This window comes from Silurus aristotelis (assembly GCF_946808225.1).
Source record: "Silurus aristotelis genome assembly, chromosome: 29".
Lineage (NCBI taxonomy): Eukaryota > Metazoa > Chordata > Actinopteri > Siluriformes > Siluridae > Silurus > Silurus aristotelis.
Window position 1 is genome coordinate 249,711 of NC_139602.1, and position 21,148 is coordinate 270,858.

Here is a 21,148-nt window from a genome sequence, read left to right on the forward strand (position 1 = left end):
AATAAGCACAAAACCATCCGTGTCTGGTAAAGTGATGTGTTTGTTGTGTGTATGTTTGGAGAAATCACAAATCCTTTCTGAAGCACAATTCTTAGCTTCAAAATGATTAGATGAAGAAGAAATCTTGGCCCCAGACAGACTTCACTCCAGCTTGTTCTAAACCCCTTCCTGAAAGCAGAACTCTCTCTGCATGTACTTCTCCACTCTCTTTCATGGTACCGGTGTTATTTTTGCCTGCTTTGTGTAGAGATGTGAATTTTGTAAAGCAACACCCCACTGCAAAAGAAAACCTTAGAAAGTACAAGGAGAAAACCCTAAAATGTGAAAATGTTATCGGCACCTGGCACAAACCAGCCGTCTATCAGCGAGCACTCGTACGCCTGCGGAATCGCTTACACACTTTTGTTGGCATCAGAGGAAATGTAGCTCAGTATTTTTGAGGAGAAGGAGGATTTAATGTGGACTACATGTAGCGAGACACACACTGAGGTTTCATACACTGTTCCAGATGTGCTACATAGAAATTTACCCCAAAAAAAGAATAAATCAAAACAAATACAGAATGCATTGATTTCTAAATCTGAAAACTCATACATTCATATTTTAGTCACAACAGAACCTAGAAAACATACCAAAGGTCATTTTAAATTTAATGGCTGCAACAAAAAAAGTTGGGACAGTACCATGTTTTCCACTGTGTAGCATCACGCCTTCTGTCCGTATTCATCTGGGAACTGAGGAGAGCAGCTGCTGAAGTTTTGGTCTAATATGTGTCTAATACAGGCTTTTAGATGCTCAACAGTTCTGGGTTTCCTTTGTTGTGTTTTGTGTTTTATGATGCGCAAAAAGGTCCAGACTGCAGACAGACCAGTTCAGTGCTCGGAGTCTTCCACTACAAAGTCATGCTGTATTAGATGCGGTATGCAGTTAGCAGTGTTTTGCTCAAAAATACAAGACTTTCAATTAAAAAGACTTTTTCTGGATGTGTTGCTTTAAGACCTGAATATAGCATTCAGCATTGAAGGAGCCTTGATTTCTTTAGTAGCAAAATGTTTCACCAAATGTTGATTTTTAATACTTTTTCCCCGACTTTTGACTCCCCGTCCCACTTTTTCAGACGTGTTGAAGCCGTCAAATTTAAAATGATTTGAAAATCATCGCATTCTGTTTTTATTTACACTTACAGATACGTTTAAATCCCAGCACCCCCAAGCTGCCACTGCTGGAGCCTTGAGCGAGGCCCTTAACCCTCACCTGCTCAGGTGTGATCGCTCTGAATGAGGTCATCTGCCAAAATACTATAAATGTAAATATATTACATTCTGAAGGTCATTATTCATAAAAAATGCAATAAAAAACAAGTATATATAGAGTAAAAACTAGATGGCAGCAGCTGTAAAGGGGTTGAAAGACTCGACTGTTGATGGTAAACTGAACTAAATGATCCGTTTTCCAGAAAAGAGCTGGAAATACCATTTTTCTGGTGTACGTAGTTTCTGATTTGAAGAGTAAACATCAGTAGAATCCAGTGTGAATCTGGTCCACACTATGTCCTTCCCCCTGAATGTTTTTGGTTTAGAAAACAATTGTTTACGTTCGAACAGTTACGTAAACAAGTTACGTCCGTAACTTTTATGGCTGAAGAGAAAACGTTCCTGAAATGTGTTCCTCAGTCGTGTGTACAGAACATGGCGTATCGCCAAGGCCTTCAGTGTTCGAGTGCATTCCTCCCGCCTACAGAAACCCGAGTCCTCCTGAGTTAATTAAATAAATATTGAAATATTTTTAGAGATTTTATCTTCATAAATCTATTAGTGCTGCTTTGTTTAACTCTGAAGGAGACAAACTGAACTCTCCCAGTGTCGAGCGCTTGGGTAATGTATTTTTAATGACACTATCGCAGGCTTGGTCAGAGAGGGTGTTCATACTGTTTAACACACACACACACACACACACACACACACACACACACACACCCCGTAGCCGTCAGCTGTGTGCGCTCGTGTATGGATCAGTACAGCAGTACACAAGCAACCGATATGAAAATAATGTTTAATAAGGACAACTTTTCAACCTGGAAGAAAACACTGAGGCTCAATAACAAATTCAAACTCATAGAGACGTCTCTATAGAGATCGTATTATATTTCCAAAAATATATGTACAGTCTATTACAAAGGTTACAAAGCAAAAAAAAAAAAACTAAAGTCTAGGTAACGATTTTACAGATCTGCATTCGGGGGAAAATATTCCTTTTCAAACCAAAGACGTGAACTCTCCATCCTGCCATCGCTGGGAAGAAAATAAATAATAAACTGTAATAAAACAGACAATTTGTTTTTACTGTACACTGGAACCTAAAAGACAGGAAATAAAAACAAACCAAAAAAATGGAAACTTATTGGCCATCTTTGGTCCTACATGAGAAATTATGTACATCCGGGAACTAAAACATCTGCAAGCGGTATAGAAAAATATAGTGCATTTTCAATGAACTCACTATGGAGGAAAAGGTGTGTTTAAAAAAAAAAAAGAAAAAAAAAGAAAGAGAAAACAATATAAATAAAAACATGTACAAGTTTTACAATCAGTTCATATACAAAGTTTCCCTCCGACCCGACACAATCAACAGTGCTGACGTCTTTGGAATCTTCCAAAAAAAAAAAAAAAGATCTGGGCGATTCAAATGCATTGCGTTGTTATTTTCTAAGACCACACACCGGACCCCGCTGACGGCTCGGGCCCCGGAGTCTCACCGTCAAGCTTTCAACAGTACAGCAGGTTTGTCATTGGAGTGTCATGACGGCCTCCACTGAGGATCGATTGAACCCTGGCGTTAATCTCAAATTGGCTGTCCCTAAAGGCTGGAGAGGGCTGAGAGAGAGGGATGAGGAAAAGAGAGAGAGAGAGAGAGAGAGAGAGAGAGAGAGAGAGAGAGAGAGAGAGAGAGAGAGGGAGGGATGAGAGGAAGGAAATGATGCAAGTGTTTACAATTTGTGAGGCGAAAATCCGCCGCTCGCATGAGAGCCAGAGCGCTTTGTGCTGACCCACAGGCTTTCTACTCGCATTCGATTCAGGAGAAAAAAAAGCGCCCGAGCTGATCCAGTGCCGAGGCGAGCGCAATGGAGCGGAGATATGGGCATCATCTCATCCAAGATCCACACACACACACACACACACACACACACACACACACACACACACACACACCTCCTGGGGTCAGGGCTTTCATACCAGCACACAATGTGAGGTTGGTAATGACTTTCTTAAACATGTGAACTAATCGCTGCAAGTGTTTTACATTTTATTTACTTAATCATTTATGTGTGTGTGTGTGTGTGTGTGTGTGTGTATACGTGTGTGTGTGTGTGTGTGTGTGTGCGTGCTAAAACTATCAAAAACCCATTTTGCAGGTTTATAACCCTTTTAGTACTGTTATTGTTGCTGTGTAATTTTAGAGCAGCCATAAAATCCAATAGAACTGAAAGTGAATGTAAAAACCCCCACATGGACCCCCGGGGCGTCTGTGGCTGATCCTGGGCCTGATCCCAACACTGACCCGAGCGTGGTGGTACTGAGGAACTGGCTTTAACCGCAAGTATAATAAAGCAAATTCCTCCGAGGTCTCGAATAAAGAAGGAAGACTCTCACACACACACACACGCACACACACACACACACACACTCACACACACACACACACACACACACACACGAATGCGCAGAAGTACATTCTTGTGGTTCTTTGATGACCTCACTGGCCAGAGGAAACCCATATAGAAATCGTTCTCTCTAAACCGATGTTTCACTTCTGCGGCGAGGTTCTGCTGACAAACCCAAACGGTAAAAATCTACATAGCACCTTAAAGAAGAACCATCTCGGTAATTATTGCTCTGATTGATCCATCTTTTCCAGACTCATATACATATTCATAGTTATATATATATATATATGACCTTCTGTTTACATCCACTTTGTCAAGTTCCCACAACTGAGCGAAAACAAGCATGTTCCAAACACAAAATAAATCCCGAAAAACAAAAACACTGAGAAATATTCATCTGCAGAAGAAGCTCAGGTCCACATTCAGCTCTAATGTTGTAACATCAGTTTAACAGAGAACTGACTGGACTGCAGAAAGACAAACCGTACGCAACATCTGCAAAAAACAACAACAACAAAAAAAACACAAGCCAAACAATTACCTTTAAATCGAAGTGTTTTTTTTTTTTTATATTAAATACTGTCTTCTATAGTGCTGTGTACGTGAACACCTCATGAAAAAATAATGAGAAAATAAAAGGAGGCAGGAGAATGGGGAAATAAAATACGATGCGTTCAAGCGTTGAAGAAGAAATAATTAATAAAATGAAATGAAAGAATAAGAGTGGAACTGTAGAGCATGTAGTCAGGAAGTGGTTCTTGAAGTTCTTAACTTTCAGCCGCTTCATAAAACTCGGCCATCTGTAGGCCGGGCACGTCGAAGTGTGCTCGCAAGGAATACTCCCGAGAGATTGCAAATGCGGAGGAGTCGGACGAATCAAAAAACACCGCGAGGTTCCGACTCGCTGTGAGGGAAGAAGCCGAGGTTACGTCCAACGCACCGAGGTCCTGCTTCTGCCCCTGCTGCCTACAGCGGCAACTTTTTACCCTGTTGTCAAAATCCACACTTAAAAATCCAATAAGGCAAAAACTGTCAAAGGAACTGCGAGAACCAGCGCCGGTTAATGTGGTTAAAGTCCACGCTGGGGGGGTCTCGGGGGGATATTGAATTACTTTGTGCATTATTAATTCATTCATCTTTGTAAAAAATATTCATATTCTAGTGAAGTCGATACCAACGATGAGCAGAGGAAGAAAAAAAGGTTAAAAAGCTTCAGATTGCTAGAAAATGCTCCGTCTCTCCACTGAGTGTTTCCAGGTAGTTTTCTCTCCTTTCACACCTTCACTGATTCGGTCCCTTCACTTCACTTCTTTCACCAGAGAATGAAGAAACAAGTCCTCGTCTCCACAGCTTCTGGAAGAGACAGTGTTCGGAGAGAGACGTCATGTGGGATTTTAGTAGTGTTATTTCTTTTGTTCCGCGGTGATCCGCAGCGCTAATCTTCTAAATCCCCGCCCTGCTCCGAGCGAGCGTCCGTCACACCTGGACACCTGAGCCGTGTAGGTGTATCATCTGAGCTCTCATAGTCTGTATACTGCTCATGACCTTCTTCTGATGACCCACCAGTGAGATTCCCAAACCCATCACATCCCTGCAGACACACACACACACACACACACGTGTAAATCAGCACGCTGAAGCTTAGAGGATTTTAGACATACATCATGACGGGAAGAAACCCGAAAATCAGGAGGAAAACCCGGTCCTCAGAGTGAAATGATCAGAAATGTGTGTTTCACAATCACAAGCTTGAAAAACAAACCTAATGTCTAGTGTTCATCAGGATAAAAGTTGGGAATTAATCTAAAGGATCCCGTTAAAGAAATGCGACACGGGGAGAAGAGCGTCTGGAACATTCCGTCATTTCCTTCTCCAATAACAGAACAATCCTCAAAGTGGTGCTACTTCTTTTATATATCAGAAATGTGCCCCTGATGATGGATCTTCCTGATTAAAGTCGCTGGTGGAGGAAGGAAGTAAATGTAACTCTGTACTTTTGAAGGTAAAAACTTTTGTACTTTTACTCAAATACATTTGTGTTCTTCATCATCATCATCATCACCATCATCACCACTGATTAAAGAATTATTTCATACATTGATAGTTATGATTAATGCTATGGAATGTCTTCAGAGGACCAGCGTTTGTTTCTTGTTGTTCTTAAAACCTGCAACAACCCTGTAAATACGATGTTCTAATAAAACAAAACCGAATCTACACCTTTTGACCAATCAGAGTGGAGAATTGAGCAGTTCAGGGTCACTGTGATATCCAGTGGAACAGTGTGAATGTAGTGAACAGAATCACACATTAAATCTCAAAGAAGAAGATCATGAACATGTTTCTTACTCGATGGTCATCCTCGCCACAGACTCGATTGAGCTGTAGCCCGCTGCTGTAAAGTTGTCTTTGTATCTCTCCATTTTAATGGCTTCCAACCACTCGGCCACCGAGCGGAACGAGCTGAAGTCTGGTGGGCTCTGGTCCAGCAGCGGACTGATGGGTCTGAGAATGACAGGAGACGAGCATGATCATCCAAAACCAAATGAGCCTCATGGGATCTCGCTTTCACGTCGCTCGAGCGACCGTATAAAGCAACTTCACTAAGACAACTAATTACGCCTAATAACAGTTCCAGTTCTATTCATTATTTATCGTCCTTTCTGTAGAGAGACGAAGCCTTTATTTTCCTTCTCAAAGGTAAAACCAGCACGAAGTCGTCCCAGTAAAAAGCCACGGCTACAGTATGTGGACTAAGCTCCTTCCCCTGCTGTTTCTCAGGTTATGTCCTCTTCTGGGGCCTTGTTCACCCCGTAAATGGATTTGAACTGATAAATGGCACAGTGGGTGTCGGCACCCACACAGAACTTCAAAAAATAAAAAATAAAAGTCTCTCATTACGGCGATTGATTTTAAAGCCCTGCCGCTGACCATAAAGCCATGGGAGCAGTGTTGCCTTATCGATTTTCCAGGATTTATTCAAGTGGACACACTGAGCACAGGACAGACAGGGATTGTCTGGTAAATCCAGTTACACCAAACTAAAAAAATAAAGCTACAGCAAGAACTCAGACAATTTCATAGATCATAGAAGAACGACAGGTGAAGCTCAGGAAACGCTACCAGGAGGCATCTCAGCTTGTTTTTTTGTTTTTTTTACCTTGTACATGTTCCCACTGGTGTTTTCAATGTGCTGGGATTGCGGATCATTTTGTCCAAAATGGCGACTATTTGATCGAATTTGGGTCGGTCAGCTCGCTCCTTCTGCCAGCAGTCCAACATGAGCTGGTGGAGACCTGGAGGACAGTCCATGGGTGCTGGGAGACGGTATCCCTCCTCAATAGCCTTGATGACCTTTAAGAAGAGAAAGATAGACGTGAAGGTGCTTAATTACGGGGGTGTGACTGCACAAGTTTCGCTTCATCTCATGACCATGAACCTGTGCTAGAAACGTTTACTTTCAGAATACCGACAGAAGAACGGGCAGGAAAGCTACAGTAACTCAAATAAGCACTCTTTACAACCAGGGTGAGCAGAAAAACATCTCGGAAAAACACATCAAACCCTGAAATGGATGTTTCAACAGTAGAATACCATCGTGTGTCCCGACCCTGCGATTCGAAAACTTTCACTTTATAAACCGAGGCTATTTGGGCAGTAATTATCATAATAAATCCAGATTTTTTCCCCAGTTTGTCTATTTGATCCAATGAACTGGAGAGAAACCTAAAAAAAACAGAATTCTTCATACTTTATCCACCCCAGATGAGGCTCAGGCACTCGAGCGCTCTGTCTCACTCTCCTTCATTACTCCAGCACTTTACTTGAGGCTTTGCGACGCTTTAAAGAGGGGGATAAACAGGTTCAACTCGTGATTATCAGAGTCTAGACCTGTGACTAGGCATGACATTAGACAAACAGACATGCGGTCTAATCCTCAGATGACTGCACCCTGCACGAGTCCTGACAACATCTCACGTCCACGAGTCTCTGCAGAGTCGAGGAGCGATCCACAGAGATGCCAAGTCGTCGGATTTTTCTCCTGCTCAAGCTGCTCCTGACCTGAGAGAACTAGCTCAGTATGAGTCAACAAAACCTGGAACTGGGAGCTGCGTGTCTCTCTGGTGTGGTAGAAAAGACGTCTGCGGTTCATCTGCTATTCTCGTCTCGTCTTTTCTGGCAAGGCTTGTGGCTCTACAGAGAGGGGTGTCAAAGCAAGTAAAGTGTTGCGGAAATGTAAATGTTGTTCTCTATCTCTCTCTCTCTCTCTCTCTCTCTCTTTCTCTCTCTCTCTCTCTCTCTCTCTCTCTCTCCCTCTCTCAATCTCTCTCTCTCTCCCTCTCTCTCTCTCAATCTCTCTCTCTCTTTGTTCACCCATGAGGACCATCCTGACAGGCCACGGAAATTCGCTGACGTTGACGCGTGTCAGGAATGTGGTGCGCCATACAGACCAGTTTCAGACCGATTTACCGCGAGGCGTCTGCGTATTTATTAGCCGCGGTTATCTCTGTTCATCTGCGTACAGACTTGCTGTAACGGGACTTTCCTGCACACAGCCACGAATTGGATCCTCTATTGTTCGTACACGTCGTAATCTGCTACCAGGACGAAATTTCAACACTTCACACACCTACGTTTCTGCTGTGCAGAGATGAGAGCCAGCACAGGTCTCCAGATCAAACCTGGAGCTTTGGCACGTCTCATGCTCTGCTAACAATAAATTTCACATTATCACATCTCATTAGCGAGGTTAAGCATCTAGAGCCAAGATAGAAAGGCACTCTAAATGCAAAGTGACCCATTCTTTCTCTAAAACCTATTTTCTATCAATTTATACAATCAGAAGGAGATCAGCGTTAGACACTCTTTCATGCCAGGTGCTCGGGACCTCGAGACAAATGAAGCAGCGATGCATTCCTGAAGCAGCTTAAATAAGTGCACTAATGAGGGAAGTACTCCTCCGATCAGCTCCGGCGGCAGTAAAAAAGAAAAGAAGGGGCCAGATGTGGAGGAGGCGGAGGAACTTGTCATCGACGCCTGTTTTCCTGATGGAACAGCATGAGAGGTGGAGGAAGCACGACTCCAGACTCAATGATGAAGTGCGTTCATTTTGTAAATGAAGACAAATAAAGACAAACGCTGTGAATGAATGATAACAAACGCAGCAAGCCGTCTTTCAAACCGTTTCTCTGCCCATGTTTCTCTACTCAAATAATCAGCATTCAAATGGTTACACACACCACAACATTTTAAATTCATTTACTGAGATAATGCTCACCCAAAAGTTTGTGGACACCTGACCATAAGATTGCTATGTGCTTCTTTTTGAACATCGCATTCCATATTTAGTCTCCATTTACTGTTATAATGAGCTCCACACTTCTGGGGAAATGTTTCACTAGATTTTGTGGAGATTTGTGAGATTTCATTCAGCTACAGGGGTGTTAGTAAAGTCAGGTAGCTCTATAGCAAGACTACACACGGCTGGAAAATTCAGGTGTCCGAATACTTTTGGAACCAAGCAGTGTCTAATCAAACTGAACTAAACCTAAACTTAAAAACACATCGAATAAACCTGCATGAGCTGTAAATAAAACAGTAGGACGCGTATACCGTGCTTTATTGCCATTTGGGTCGGTTTGGAAATGACTTTCTCGCTTTAATTATAAAATGTAGACTTTTACGACACGTCCTGTTATTTACTTAAAATTAAATATTATACAAAAACATTATAAATATATTTAAACAGTACTAAAAAAATAACCCTGACCACTACAGATGAGCTGAAATACTGGACTACACTATACTTTATATATGAGTGTAAAAACGTGACTCACGTCTTGATTGGACATGTCCCAGTATGGCCGTTCACCGTAGGACATGACCTCCCACATGACAATGCCGTAACTCCACACGTCGCTAGCTGATGTGAATTTGCGGTACTGGATGGCTTCCATGGCGGTCCATCGTACTGGGATCTTCCCTCCCTGTTCAGTAAAATGCGGGTCAGTGGCTGGAGTAAACATCACACTCATTACAGCCTGCATCCTGCCCTAAAAACACCAACCACACAGAAGATGCCGGATTAACCCTCGGGTTCTGATCGCTACGTGTTCGGTTGTCACCTGCCTTCGGTACCAAACCACCGACAAAAACGCCAATTAATGAGAGAGCAGGGTAAATGATGCAGTCGTGTTTTGGCGGTGCAGCTGCGTCTGGGGTTTTATCGACTCACCGTGGTGGTGTAGACGGCCTCGGGGTCATCGTCGATCACTCTGGACAGCCCGAAGTCGGACACTTTACAGACGAGGTTGCTGTTGACCAGGATGTTGCGCGCCGCTAGGTCCCGGTGTACGTAGCCCATGTCTGAGAGGTAGCGCATGCCAGCGGCGATGCCCCGCAGCATTCCCACCAGCTGGATCACCGTGAACTGTCCGTCATGCTTCTGAGTCAAAACAAGTCGCAAAATAGATTTTCACCAGAGATCAGATCACCGCTATTAGACACGACCGAAACCTGGGCGTCGGACTCACCCTGAGGAAGGCGTCCAGAGCACCGTTCTCCATGTACTCGATGACGATCATGACCGGCTTCCCTGGAGAAATAAAGCACAAAGCGAGTCCATTAGACACAATTACATAGTGGTGAATATGAACTGCGTCCGCTAGATGAGAGGAAAAGAACTCGAACGAGGCTTTAAAACGTAGAGCGTGTTCTTTCTGCTTAACGAAGCTCATTAACGACTTTACTCGACTTAATACGATCCACAACGACTCACACGTCAGCTGCAGTTAAGGAGCTACGGATACCATATACAATTACGGAGCTGTGGGAAGGTAATGAAGTCATCAGCTAGACCACATCGGAACTGGATTTGTTCTGTTTACACTCTAATGGCTTTAAAAGGATCGTATGCTGGGAGTCGCTAATTCCAGAATTCCACTGCTAGCTTCATCTGAAATCAACCAGACCAGACCGTGTCTACATTCACACACGGGGAACACATCTACAGATTCCCTCTATTACATCATTCAGTAATCATTTGCATAATTGCACTGTGATTTTCGGACATCACAAAATATTCAAATTAGCTTTGACCATGATAGGCTCTCACTTCCTGTCCTAAACACATCCTGGAGCTACAAAACCCACGTATAATAATATTGTCCTGATACTTTCCTGATAGAAAGAGGCTCTGAGGTGTTTTTTGACATCAAAACAATGCATATCATATAATGACTCCAAGACAAACCTCTGGTGACCACGCCCTCGAGATGGACCACATTGGGATGATCGAACTGTCCCATGATGCTCGCCTCACACAGGAAGTCCCGCCTTTGCTTCTCGGTGTAGCCCACTTTGAGAGTTTTGATGGCCACAGGGACGTCTCTCTTTCCAGGAAGCTTTAGGCGACCGCTGCACACCTCACCGAACTCTCCTAACACACACACACACACACACACACACACACACACACACACACACACACACACACACAATCATATGAAACCAGACGGAACGCATTAATCCATGCACAACATCACACAAGCTCGTGAATATGATATGTTTGCCGTGGCGGTAGGAGGGGGAGCAATTCATCAAGCAATGACGCATCCTTGTGCGTGGTCTCCTGAGGAGGAATATTAATTACGCTGCGATTTCACCCATCGCCAACCCTCTCAAACCCCCCCCCCCCCATCTCCCCACCGAGGGGCTATTAATAATCAGAAGAGGGGGAAATGCAGCAAGGGCTGCTGAAGGAATAAATATTTAGCTATCATAGTGATGAACAAGCAAGGTGTGTGTGTGTGTGTGTGTGTGTGTGTGTGTGTGTGTGTGTGTGAGATTTCTCACCTGCCCCAATCACCCTTTCAATCTTGATGCATGAGGCGTCCAGCTCCTTGGCAAACTGGTGCACTGCCCTGTTGGGGTCTTCATAGGTTTCGGGGTCAATGTAGGTTTTGGTGCCTGGAAATTTAACTGCAGACGGGTAAGAGGATTACTGCTACGATGAAATAACACACATGCGCCACAGTGTCAGCTAGCTCGAAATGCTAATGCTAAGAGTTTGCTGCTCACAGGTTTGGAGTGTAGAAACCTGGAGGCCGAATTCTCACCTTCTTTTTTTTACAGACACTCAAAGGCGACCAATTTCCCTTTTTTAGTTTGAGCTTAATGACACAAATACATATTTGTGCTAAACACACACACACACACACACACACACACACACACACACACTGTACACAGAGTTTAATTTGGTTTATCATTTCACAGCTACAGTTTAGATTCCTGTTGACCCGCATAATTATGCTAGCTAATGACACATAGACATAAGTTTTGTGTTGTAGCGCATTAATGCCGAGCGCGTTCCCTCCCTCTCTCTCCAAGCGGATAATTACAAGCCTACCTTTCAGCTTTGATACGCCGGCCCACTTAATGAGACTGTTTCCGACGCCATCGGGACGCGCCATGCTGCGCTAAACCCGGCTAAAAACTGCTAACGAGTAATTAAATGCTGAAACGGAGCCGATGTGCTGAGGGCCCGGTGAAGACGGAGTTAATACAGATGTTGTGTTAGCGCTCCGAGCTTGTGTTAACACGGAGACCTGGTGAGGCTGATGCGTCCTGTCTTCCTGTAATTACACCAGGATTATCACGGCTTCTCTGACACACTATGAATGCACAATGCTAGCTCTTCACTCGTGGCTAACATCGCCATCCTGTATCTTCTGCAAGCGCACTTTATTCGCTCTTCTTTGCACCTTCCTCCTCCATTTGTTTTGCTAGAGGAACACCTTGGCAGGTACTCAGGATGCACTCTGTGTGCTCGTAAGCCCACTCGTCATGTTGCGCGCAGGGGAGCTAGCGCTGCCGCCTTGACCCTTTGTTTCCAAATCAGCAGTTTGCCTACAGCGCATTGTTAGAGCGGAGCGTCTGGGGAGGCCGGCGGCTTGCTCATCTCCAGGGGCTTCATTACTGAGTGCTGAGGGATAGCAGCTCGTTGGGTGAAAGGACTAAGAACAGGATCCCAGGAAGCGCGATCCAACAGCGTCATATCTTAGCCTGACAGCAGAGATGCTAACATCGAAGCCCCAAGAGTTCGCTCTCATTTTATGACCCTTTTCTGTTTTGTTCGTTATATTAGAACGTCACAAGATGGACTCTTTCCAACAGGATTACAACAGGAATGCTAGCATGCACACCTATTACTAGCCTGTTCTGTGTAGCTTTATGCTAAAGAGATTTTATGGAAATATAATATAAGATGGGAGCTGTCTCCACTTATCCTGAACCTGAAGTGATTTCGTTAACACGTGTGTACATCTGTAAACCGCTTAGCAGAGTGTGTGTGTGTGTGTGTGTGTGTGTGTGTGTGTGTGTGTGTGTGTGTGTGTGTGTGTGTGTGTCATGCTAGCAATGCTAGCAAAACCTGATACTCACATTGGAAGTAAAGCTCCTCATCTCCTTCCTGATCTGCTTTACTGTAGCCACAATGCCTTAGAGAGAGAGAGAGAGAGAGAGAGAGAGAGAGAGAGAGAGAGAGAGAGAGAGAGAGACAGAGACAGAGAGAGAGAGAGAGAGAGAGAGAGAGAGAGAGAGAGAGAGAGAGAGAGAGACTGTGAACATGTTGAAGCAGGATGCATGTAAAACAGAAGGTAAAACTGGAGACTCCTTCCACACAAATTAACTATAACTATATTACGTATGTAATCTACATGCTGCAGTTTTGACCAATCAGATTTGAGAACTGTTTAAATAGCCGATATCTCTTACATACTTTCACTTCATGGTTAGAAACAGGAAGTGGCTAAGCACAGCATTCAGACACACACAGACATGCTAGGACGTGATGGGAGTGGGTGAATCAAACACACACACACACACACACACACACACACGTGCTGAAACACATATACACACTATATACATGTGTACACACATTCATGCGACGCTGAAAGGACACAAAGTGGACATTCATCCTTTTCCGGCGCATCCTTCCTTTCACGTCGTAATGAAGAAGGCATGCAGAAAGAGGATCACGCTCAGGTTCCTGGCATGGACATCACTGACACATGTGGCATGCTGATGGGTAAGTGTGACCAGTTCAGAGAGAGAGAGAGAGAGAGAGAGAGAGAGAGAGAGAGAGAGAGAGACGGGGGGAGAGACGGGGGGAAGTGTGTGGTGGTGGTGGGAGTCCACCGTGATGCCCACAAGAGAAAGCAAGCACATGCCAGAGCAGAGGAGACTCACAGGAGCGGCGAGTCAACGGGGGCCGCGAGAGCGTACCTTCTCCCGATGATGAAGCCGAACACCATGAACACCAGGATGATGGTGCCGGCCACCGCTACCACGGCGATGATGATGACCGGGTTCTGCTCGCTCGACACGATCGTGGCTAACACACAAACACAACGGAGAAAGAAACAGACAGGCGGTTAAAACTGCTAGCAATTACATCACATAATTATATCCAACTCGTAATATGCTAATGAGTTATCTTCATTATAAACCTTAGCTCCGCCCACTCATCTTAAAAACATGGCTACGATTTACACTGTATTCAAATATTACTATTTTATGAGACTGGTGTTAGAGACCGGCGTTAGAGACTGGTTTTAAAGAATGGTGTTAGAGACCGGCGTTAGAGACCGGTTGTAGAGAATGGCGTTAGAGACCGGCGTTAGAGACCGGTTGTAGAGAATGGCGTTAGAGACTGGCGTTAGAGACCGGTTGTAGAGAATGGTGTTAGAGACTGGCGTTAGAGACTGGTTTTAAAGAATAGCGTTAGAGACCGGTGTTAGAGACCGGTTGTAGAAAATGGCGTTAGAGAGCGGTTGTAGAGAATGGCGTTAGAGACCGGCGTTAGAGACCGGTTGTAGAGAATGCCATTAGAGACTGCCGTTAGAGACCGGTTGTAGAGAATGGCGTTAGAGACCGGTTGTAGAGAATGGCGTTAGAGACCGGTTGTAGAGAATGGCGTTAGAGACCGGCGTTAGAGACCGGTTGTAGAGAATGGCGTTAGAGACTGGCGTTAGAGACCGGTTGTAGAGAATGACGTTAGAGACCGGCGTTAGAGACCGGCGTTAGAGACCGGTTGTAGAGAATGGCCTTAGAGACCGGCGTTAGAGACCGGTTGTAGAGAATGGCGTTAGAGACTGGCGTTAAAAACCGGCGTTAGAGACCGGTTGTAGAGAATGGCGTTAGAGACCGGTGTTAGAGACCGGTTGTAGAGAATGGCGTTAGAGACTGGCGTTAGCGACTGGCGTTAGAGACCGGTTGTAGAGAATGGCGTTAGAGACCGGTGTTAGAGACCGGTTGTAGAGAATGGCGTTAGAGACTGCCGTTAGAGACCGGTTGTAGAGAATGGCGTTAGAGACCGGCGTTAGAGACCGGTTGTAGAGAATGGCGTTAGAGACTGGCGTTAGAGACTGGCGTTAGAGACCGGTTGTAGAGAATGACGTTAGAGACCAGCGTTAGAGATCGGTTGTAGAGAATGGCATTAGAGACCAGCGTTAGAGACCAGTTGTAGAGAATGACGTTAGAGACCGGTTGTAGAGAATGGCGTTAGAGACTGGCGTTAGAGACCGGTTGTAGAGAATGGCGTTAGAGACCGGCGTTAGAGACCGGTTGTAGAGAATGGCGTTAGAGACCGGTTGTAGAGAATGGCGTTAGAGACTGGCATTAGAGACCAGCGTTAGAGACCGGTTGTAGAGAATGGCGTTAGAGACCGGCGTTAGAGACTGGTTGTCGAGAATGGCGTTAGAGACCGGCGTTAGAGACCGGCGTTAGAGACTGGTTGTAGAGAATGGCATTAGAGACCGGCGTTAGAGACCAGTTGTAGAGAATGACGTTAGAGACCGGCGTTAGAGACCGGTTGTAGAGAATGGCGTTAGAGACTGGCGTTAGAGACTGGCGTTAGAGACCGGTTGTAGAGAATGGCGTTAGAGACCGGCGTTAGAGACCCGTTATAGAGAATGGCGTTAGAGACCGGTTGTAGAGAATGGCGTTAGAGACTGCCGTTAGAGACCAGCGTTAGAGACCGGTTGTAGAGAATGGCGTTAGAGACCAGCGTTAGAGACTGGTTGTAGAGAATGGAGTTAGAGACCGGCGTTAGAGACCGGCGTTAGAGACTGGTTGTAGAGAATGGCGTTAGAGACCGGCGTTAGAGACCGGTCTAACCCCCTTTTCCTTCCATTTTTTCTCTGTTCTATTTTTGGGGCTCTTTCTCCGAGTGCACGGTTCTGCTGTTTCTGAAAATGGGCTTAATAGCTCCCAGCGGTTTCTCGCTGCCCTTCATTTGAAACAATGACACATTCAGGTTGGAGCATTTCGCGTTCGGACTTCTTCTCCGCTTCTCCACACGCTGAAAGAGAACTTGCATTGACAGAGTGCTGAGGGAACAGGATCTGCAGCTCGGGCTCAATAAATTATACAGCGAGACAGCAGTATTTAAAGAGCACGTCATGGCGGCGGTTCTGACAGGCATTCACACTGTGGGGGGCGGGGTGGGGTGGGGTGGGAGAGGTTAGACCGGAGTCCGACTGGATCTGCTCTCATACCCCCTCAGAGCAGGAGGAATACTGATTCTGATTCTGACAACTCAAACCATCAACTGACATGAAATCGCAAGAATATGACTTTTAGAAAAAAATAACCAGTGAAAATAATAAATATAATATACAAATCTAAAATATTACACAGTATTCAATAACCAAACCAATAAATGCTTTAAAATACTGAAGTGGCAGTGGGGGTGTGGCCTAGCGCTGGCTGAGAATGGGGGCGGAGCAACAGATGAATGGGTGTATTGCAAACTGTGTGTGTGTGTGTGTGTGTGTGTGTGTGTGTTCCTGGGTCATGTTATTATATAGAGAGTATACAGTATGTTTATAATAATTGATTATTAATGCATTACTGTGTTTATAAGTTTATTGATACATTAATATTATGTGTAATAAATCCATACCAGCTCCTGAAGACTCGTCCTTGGTGGTGACCTCTAGCCTGGGCCCGAACATGCCGTACCCGGCCGAGGTGAAGGCTCTGATCTGGAACACGTACGGCGTGCTGGGCTTCAGGTTGTTCACCGTAGCCGAGGTGGACTTGGACTTGACCGTGGAGTAGATCCGATCCTTCTGGTCCTGCATAAACACAACAGAATAGAATGATTTTTCGTATTCACCTGAAGGGAAACGATCACTTTCTCCACAAATCCTCAGGAAAAGCAGCTCTCGAGGGTTTTAATCTGAGGACCTTCGAGAGGTTTTATTTTCCGGCGTGAAGCTGTTGGAGGAACGACACTGAAAGCCTCGGTGTGCGTTACCATGGTAACCGTGAAAAAGCAAGCGGTGAAGAGCAGCACTCGCTTTACAATGGGCTCGAGTCTCGAGAGGTTTGCACATGAACTGCTTCTCGTTCTCTTACACAAACATGTTGGGAGCTTTAAGGTTGAGGGTGGCTGAAGGAACGCTCGTCTCAGCACTGGACCTGCCCAGGAAACACACTGATCTCCAAACTTCTATTGACCCGAATATTAGACGACCCTGATTATAAAGTAATATGCTTTAATTTAAAAATACTTTTCATATCATTTAATACCTGCAGCACATCTGGATTTCATCAGCCTGAGCTGTGAGAAAACATGCCCATTTCCATGCCTGGAGTATCCAATCACAAAGCAGACTTTATTTCTATAGAATTATTAGTAGATGTTTTATAATTTTATTATTTAGAAAGTGACATAATAATTTGCGAGCAATATTTTCGGTGTATGTTGATTTCTCCTCTTTTCTCGAGCGTGTTCCTTCAGCACCGCTGCTGCTACGTGAATACGATGCATCGCAACACTACGGAGGCCGAGACGTGTCCTGAGCGTCACACAGAACAGAGATTAACATGGCAGAGGTAGAGCTGCAACTTCCTGCAGATTTCTAACTCCATTAAAAGTGCAGAAAGCATTCCAGCTGAGGAGTGAGACGCCATGACACTGAAAGCATTATGTGTGCGTCTGTGTGTGTGTGTGTGCATCTGTGTGTGTGTGTGTGTGTGTGTGTGTGAGCGTCTGTGTGTGTGTGTGTGTGTGTGTGTGTGTGTGTGAGCATGTGTGTGTATGGCTGATTCAAATCTGTGCCGAATTGAATTAAATCAAATAAGTGCCTTATTCATTATCAGGATTATGTGCGAGAAGCACGAGGTGCTCCAGACCCACGTTTCCTGCTGGAGAGAATGTGAATGGAGGATGAGGGATAGTGTAGTGGAGGACAGGAGGAGACGAGTCAGGAGAAAGAGAGAACGCATGAAACCCTGAGGTTCTGACAGACAGGTTCCCACACAGTGTCGAAGTCAAACACCAGGATTGAGTAGCGATCTTCCTGCTTTCACAACACACACCTACGCCTGCACTCGTTTGCTCACATTCCTTCTCTCTCTCTCTCTCTCTCTCTCTCTCTCTCTCTCTCTCTCTCTCTCTCTCTCTCTCTCTCTGTGGGTTTAATAGACTCACCTTCTCATAGTACTTGATCTCATATTCGGTGATGACTCCATTTGGCTGCTCGGGTTCCTGCCAGGAGAGCTGGATGCTGTGCTCCTGCACACGCTCCTTTATTACCTCACTGACCTGAGATGGAGCTGTAACACACACACACACACACACACACACACACACACACACACACACACACACACACACACACACACACACACAGACAGACAGAAGGAAAGGCTCAGAAAAGTTGCAGCAGCTACATGTAAACTTTATCAATGGCAATCCATCGGATGGTATATTGCAACAGAAATTCAACACACACACACACACACACACACACACACACACACACACACACACACACACACACACACACACACACACACACACACACATGCCACCTGGCTGATGAATATTCACACAGCAGCTCCCAAATGTTTACGGCTAGTAATGGAAATTTCAATTAGAGAGCAAACAGCAGAAGACGGCTTCGTCCCAGCCGGAAGGAAAAACACACGTCTGCCTCGCACACGCCAATTACATCGAATTAATTCCAGCCACGTGAGCGACTCACGTTTCTCCGGAGGCACCACAGCCTTTTTCTGCGAGGTCTTTCATAAACACGCCCACTGATGGTGTGGTGTTCACAATCCTGTTCTCGTTATGCCTTTTTATATGGACATCTACATGACCATATAAGGTCAGAATGAGGCCAGTGACATGGTTATCACTACTATAATGCAGGTGAGAACCAGAACTCCAGGAACTCCAGGAACAGTGCTGATGCAGAAGCATGCTGAGAACTTGATGCTTGATGCTGATTTTGGTCATTTTTCTTCTACACCTCTGAGTGTTTCATTCAAACAGACAATTTACATAAGAATCCTGTTTCTGATCTGAACACTGGATGCCATCGTGGCCTGAGCGAGACTCAGATCTTCTGCACATTGTGTAAGAAGAACCAGTAAGAAAAAATGCTCCTACAAACCAAAAAACATACATAAAAATAAACAGCCTTCAGGAGAAACTTCAACTGATCCATGAAGAACATTAAGGGGTCAATAGTGAAGGTCATGACCTTGCCGGTTCGGGTCTACGTTCTGCCTCCAGACCACACCTCATGTAATGGACCTCACTGTAGTAGTGTCACTGTGTAACACACACACACACTTTGACTTCACGAACCCTTTAATAAACCCTTCAAGAATTTATTCTGAAAGAAAATCCAGAGAAAAACCTATAAACATTCTCAAGGTGAGAACCGATCATCTCCCAGCGATGCTTCTCTACATTTCCCCTCCTGCCGTTTCTAAAACGACCTATGGTTGTCCTTCACTGCGACGCTGCTATTCGTCCGTGGCTCTTCACATGTTGCTCCATTGACAGTCATCGTATGCAGCGAGTGTCAATTACGCTGGAGGACGAGGCGCGTGGAGACGGCCGTGGTGAGGGGGCTGCAATTTAATATGACACTTGTACACTTGAGAAGGTTTCTAGGGGGGTAATTGGATCTTTTACCCTCTTCACTGTTTGTCTGTCACTTGATGGATGGTTTGGTGCACCAGGCTAAAGGGCCTTTCTCCACTCTTTACCATGGAGATGGACAGCCTGCATGTTACTGGGGACAGTGACAGGTTCCTCACACACGCTTCATCTGACTTCCATTACAATTTCAAATCTGTAGTCAAATCAAACCAGTTACATCAAACGACACTGTGCAGAGGGTCAGGGATTATCTGAGCTAGCTTAATAATGAAGAAGAAAACCACAACAATCCTTCTTCCTAACATCTCTCTTCCTAAACCCTACCTCTGAACTTACCCCATACCCTATAAGAGTTAGCATCGCTAACTGATATTTACAAAGAAACATGGTACAGTAACTAAACAAAAACTCTTTTCTGTGGTCAGGAAACAGGAAGCCACATCCTGCTTAAGCTAAAGTTAGCTACACGCTATTCCAAACCTAGAACATTTTCAGACAGGCTAAGTTCAACACGCGCTAGTTAAATTATTAGCATTAGACTAGCACTTCATTTCTGGTGCCCTTTCAGAGTTTTCAATTGGATTAGACCAGCATTTGAGTTTCTGAGTGAGGAAAGAAGAAATAATGATAATCTGAGATCAGTGGTATTTTTAAGTGCGCTTGACATTAATGACATCAGACAGACTCTCAGATTTTTACCACACCTGAGAGGTGATACGTCGCGCAGAAAGTGCAATATTGTCCAGAGACCAGGATAGCTAACGCTGGCAACATTAGCATGGGTATTAGCGACCTCACGAAACCTCATGCTAATTCAGGCGGAAGCAAGCTTCCATCATGTCCTGCATTAGAATACATTAGAGTTACATTATGCATGGGGATTTTTAATATCCTAGACTTTCTCCTCTATCTCTCTGTCCCCCACTCCCCCTCCTCTATCTATCCCTCTATCCCTCTCTACCTTTAGCAGGGGGGAAATGTCACTTCATTATGAAAACTTCATTATAAAAGTTTCATCGTCTCAGGTTTTTTTCCTGCTCTCGGCTTGGAGATGTTGATGAGAGTAAGGTATAAAGCTCATTTTTTCCAATTAGGAAAGCGATTCGAGTCAGGACATGAACACAGACGGATTCCTCGTACACCCACACTCGAGCCTTACCACTGCTCCGTTTTCAATTTCTCACGTGGGAAATGGAGATGTGCTTTGTGATGATGCAGAAATTAAAGGGCCTGAGCGCTTGCTTGGCTGAGCGCATGCTCCCAGACTCTCGCTCGTCTAAGCACATGCTCCCAGATGCTCGCTTGTCTCGGCACATGCTCCCAGACTCTCTCTCATCTTAGCACTAGCTTCCAGACTCTCTCTCATCTTAGCACTAGCTCCCAGACTCTCGCTCCTTTCAGCACAAGCTCCCAGACACTCGCTTGTCTCAGCACATGCTCCCAGACTCTCGCTCGTCTCAGCACATGCTTCCAGACGCTCGCTCGTCTCAGCACATGCTTCCAGACGCTCG

The 21,148-nt window shown here is 44.9% G+C and overlaps 1 protein-coding gene across 20 annotated transcripts in view; it reads right to left on the reverse strand.

Annotated features, from left to right (window-relative positions):
* Positions 1–2,038: 2,038 nt before the first annotated feature.
* epha7 (eph receptor A7) overlaps positions 2,039–21,148 on the reverse strand; it is a 58,192-nt gene continuing 39,082 nt past the window's right edge. The window contains exons 6-18 of one of the 20 annotated variants that reach the window (XR_014532530.1): positions 18,171–18,295; positions 16,635–16,809; positions 13,955–14,063; positions 13,109–13,164; positions 11,519–11,644; positions 10,917–11,102; positions 10,198–10,259; positions 9,900–10,109; positions 9,502–9,651; positions 6,825–7,018; positions 6,014–6,169; positions 4,260–5,255; positions 2,039–3,384 (exon numbers count right to left, since the gene is read on the reverse strand). Coding sequence is in view for 16 of the 20 variants with exons in the window: in XM_083535693.1 (XP_083391819.1) it covers positions 5,141–5,255; positions 6,014–6,169; positions 6,825–7,018; positions 9,502–9,717; positions 9,900–10,109; positions 10,198–10,259; positions 10,917–11,102; positions 11,519–11,644; positions 13,109–13,164; positions 13,919–14,063; positions 16,635–16,809; positions 18,171–18,295 (1,766 nt within the window). In the remaining 4 variants the exon portion in view is untranslated. Of the gene's footprint in view, positions 5,256–6,013; positions 6,170–6,824; positions 7,019–9,501; positions 9,718–9,899; positions 10,110–10,197; positions 10,260–10,916; positions 11,103–11,518; positions 11,645–13,108; positions 13,165–13,918; positions 14,064–16,634; positions 16,810–18,170; positions 18,296–21,148 lie in introns of all 20 variants that reach the window. The other 19 variants (XR_014532531.1, XR_014532532.1, XR_014532529.1 and 16 more) reach the window with 19 other exon arrangements.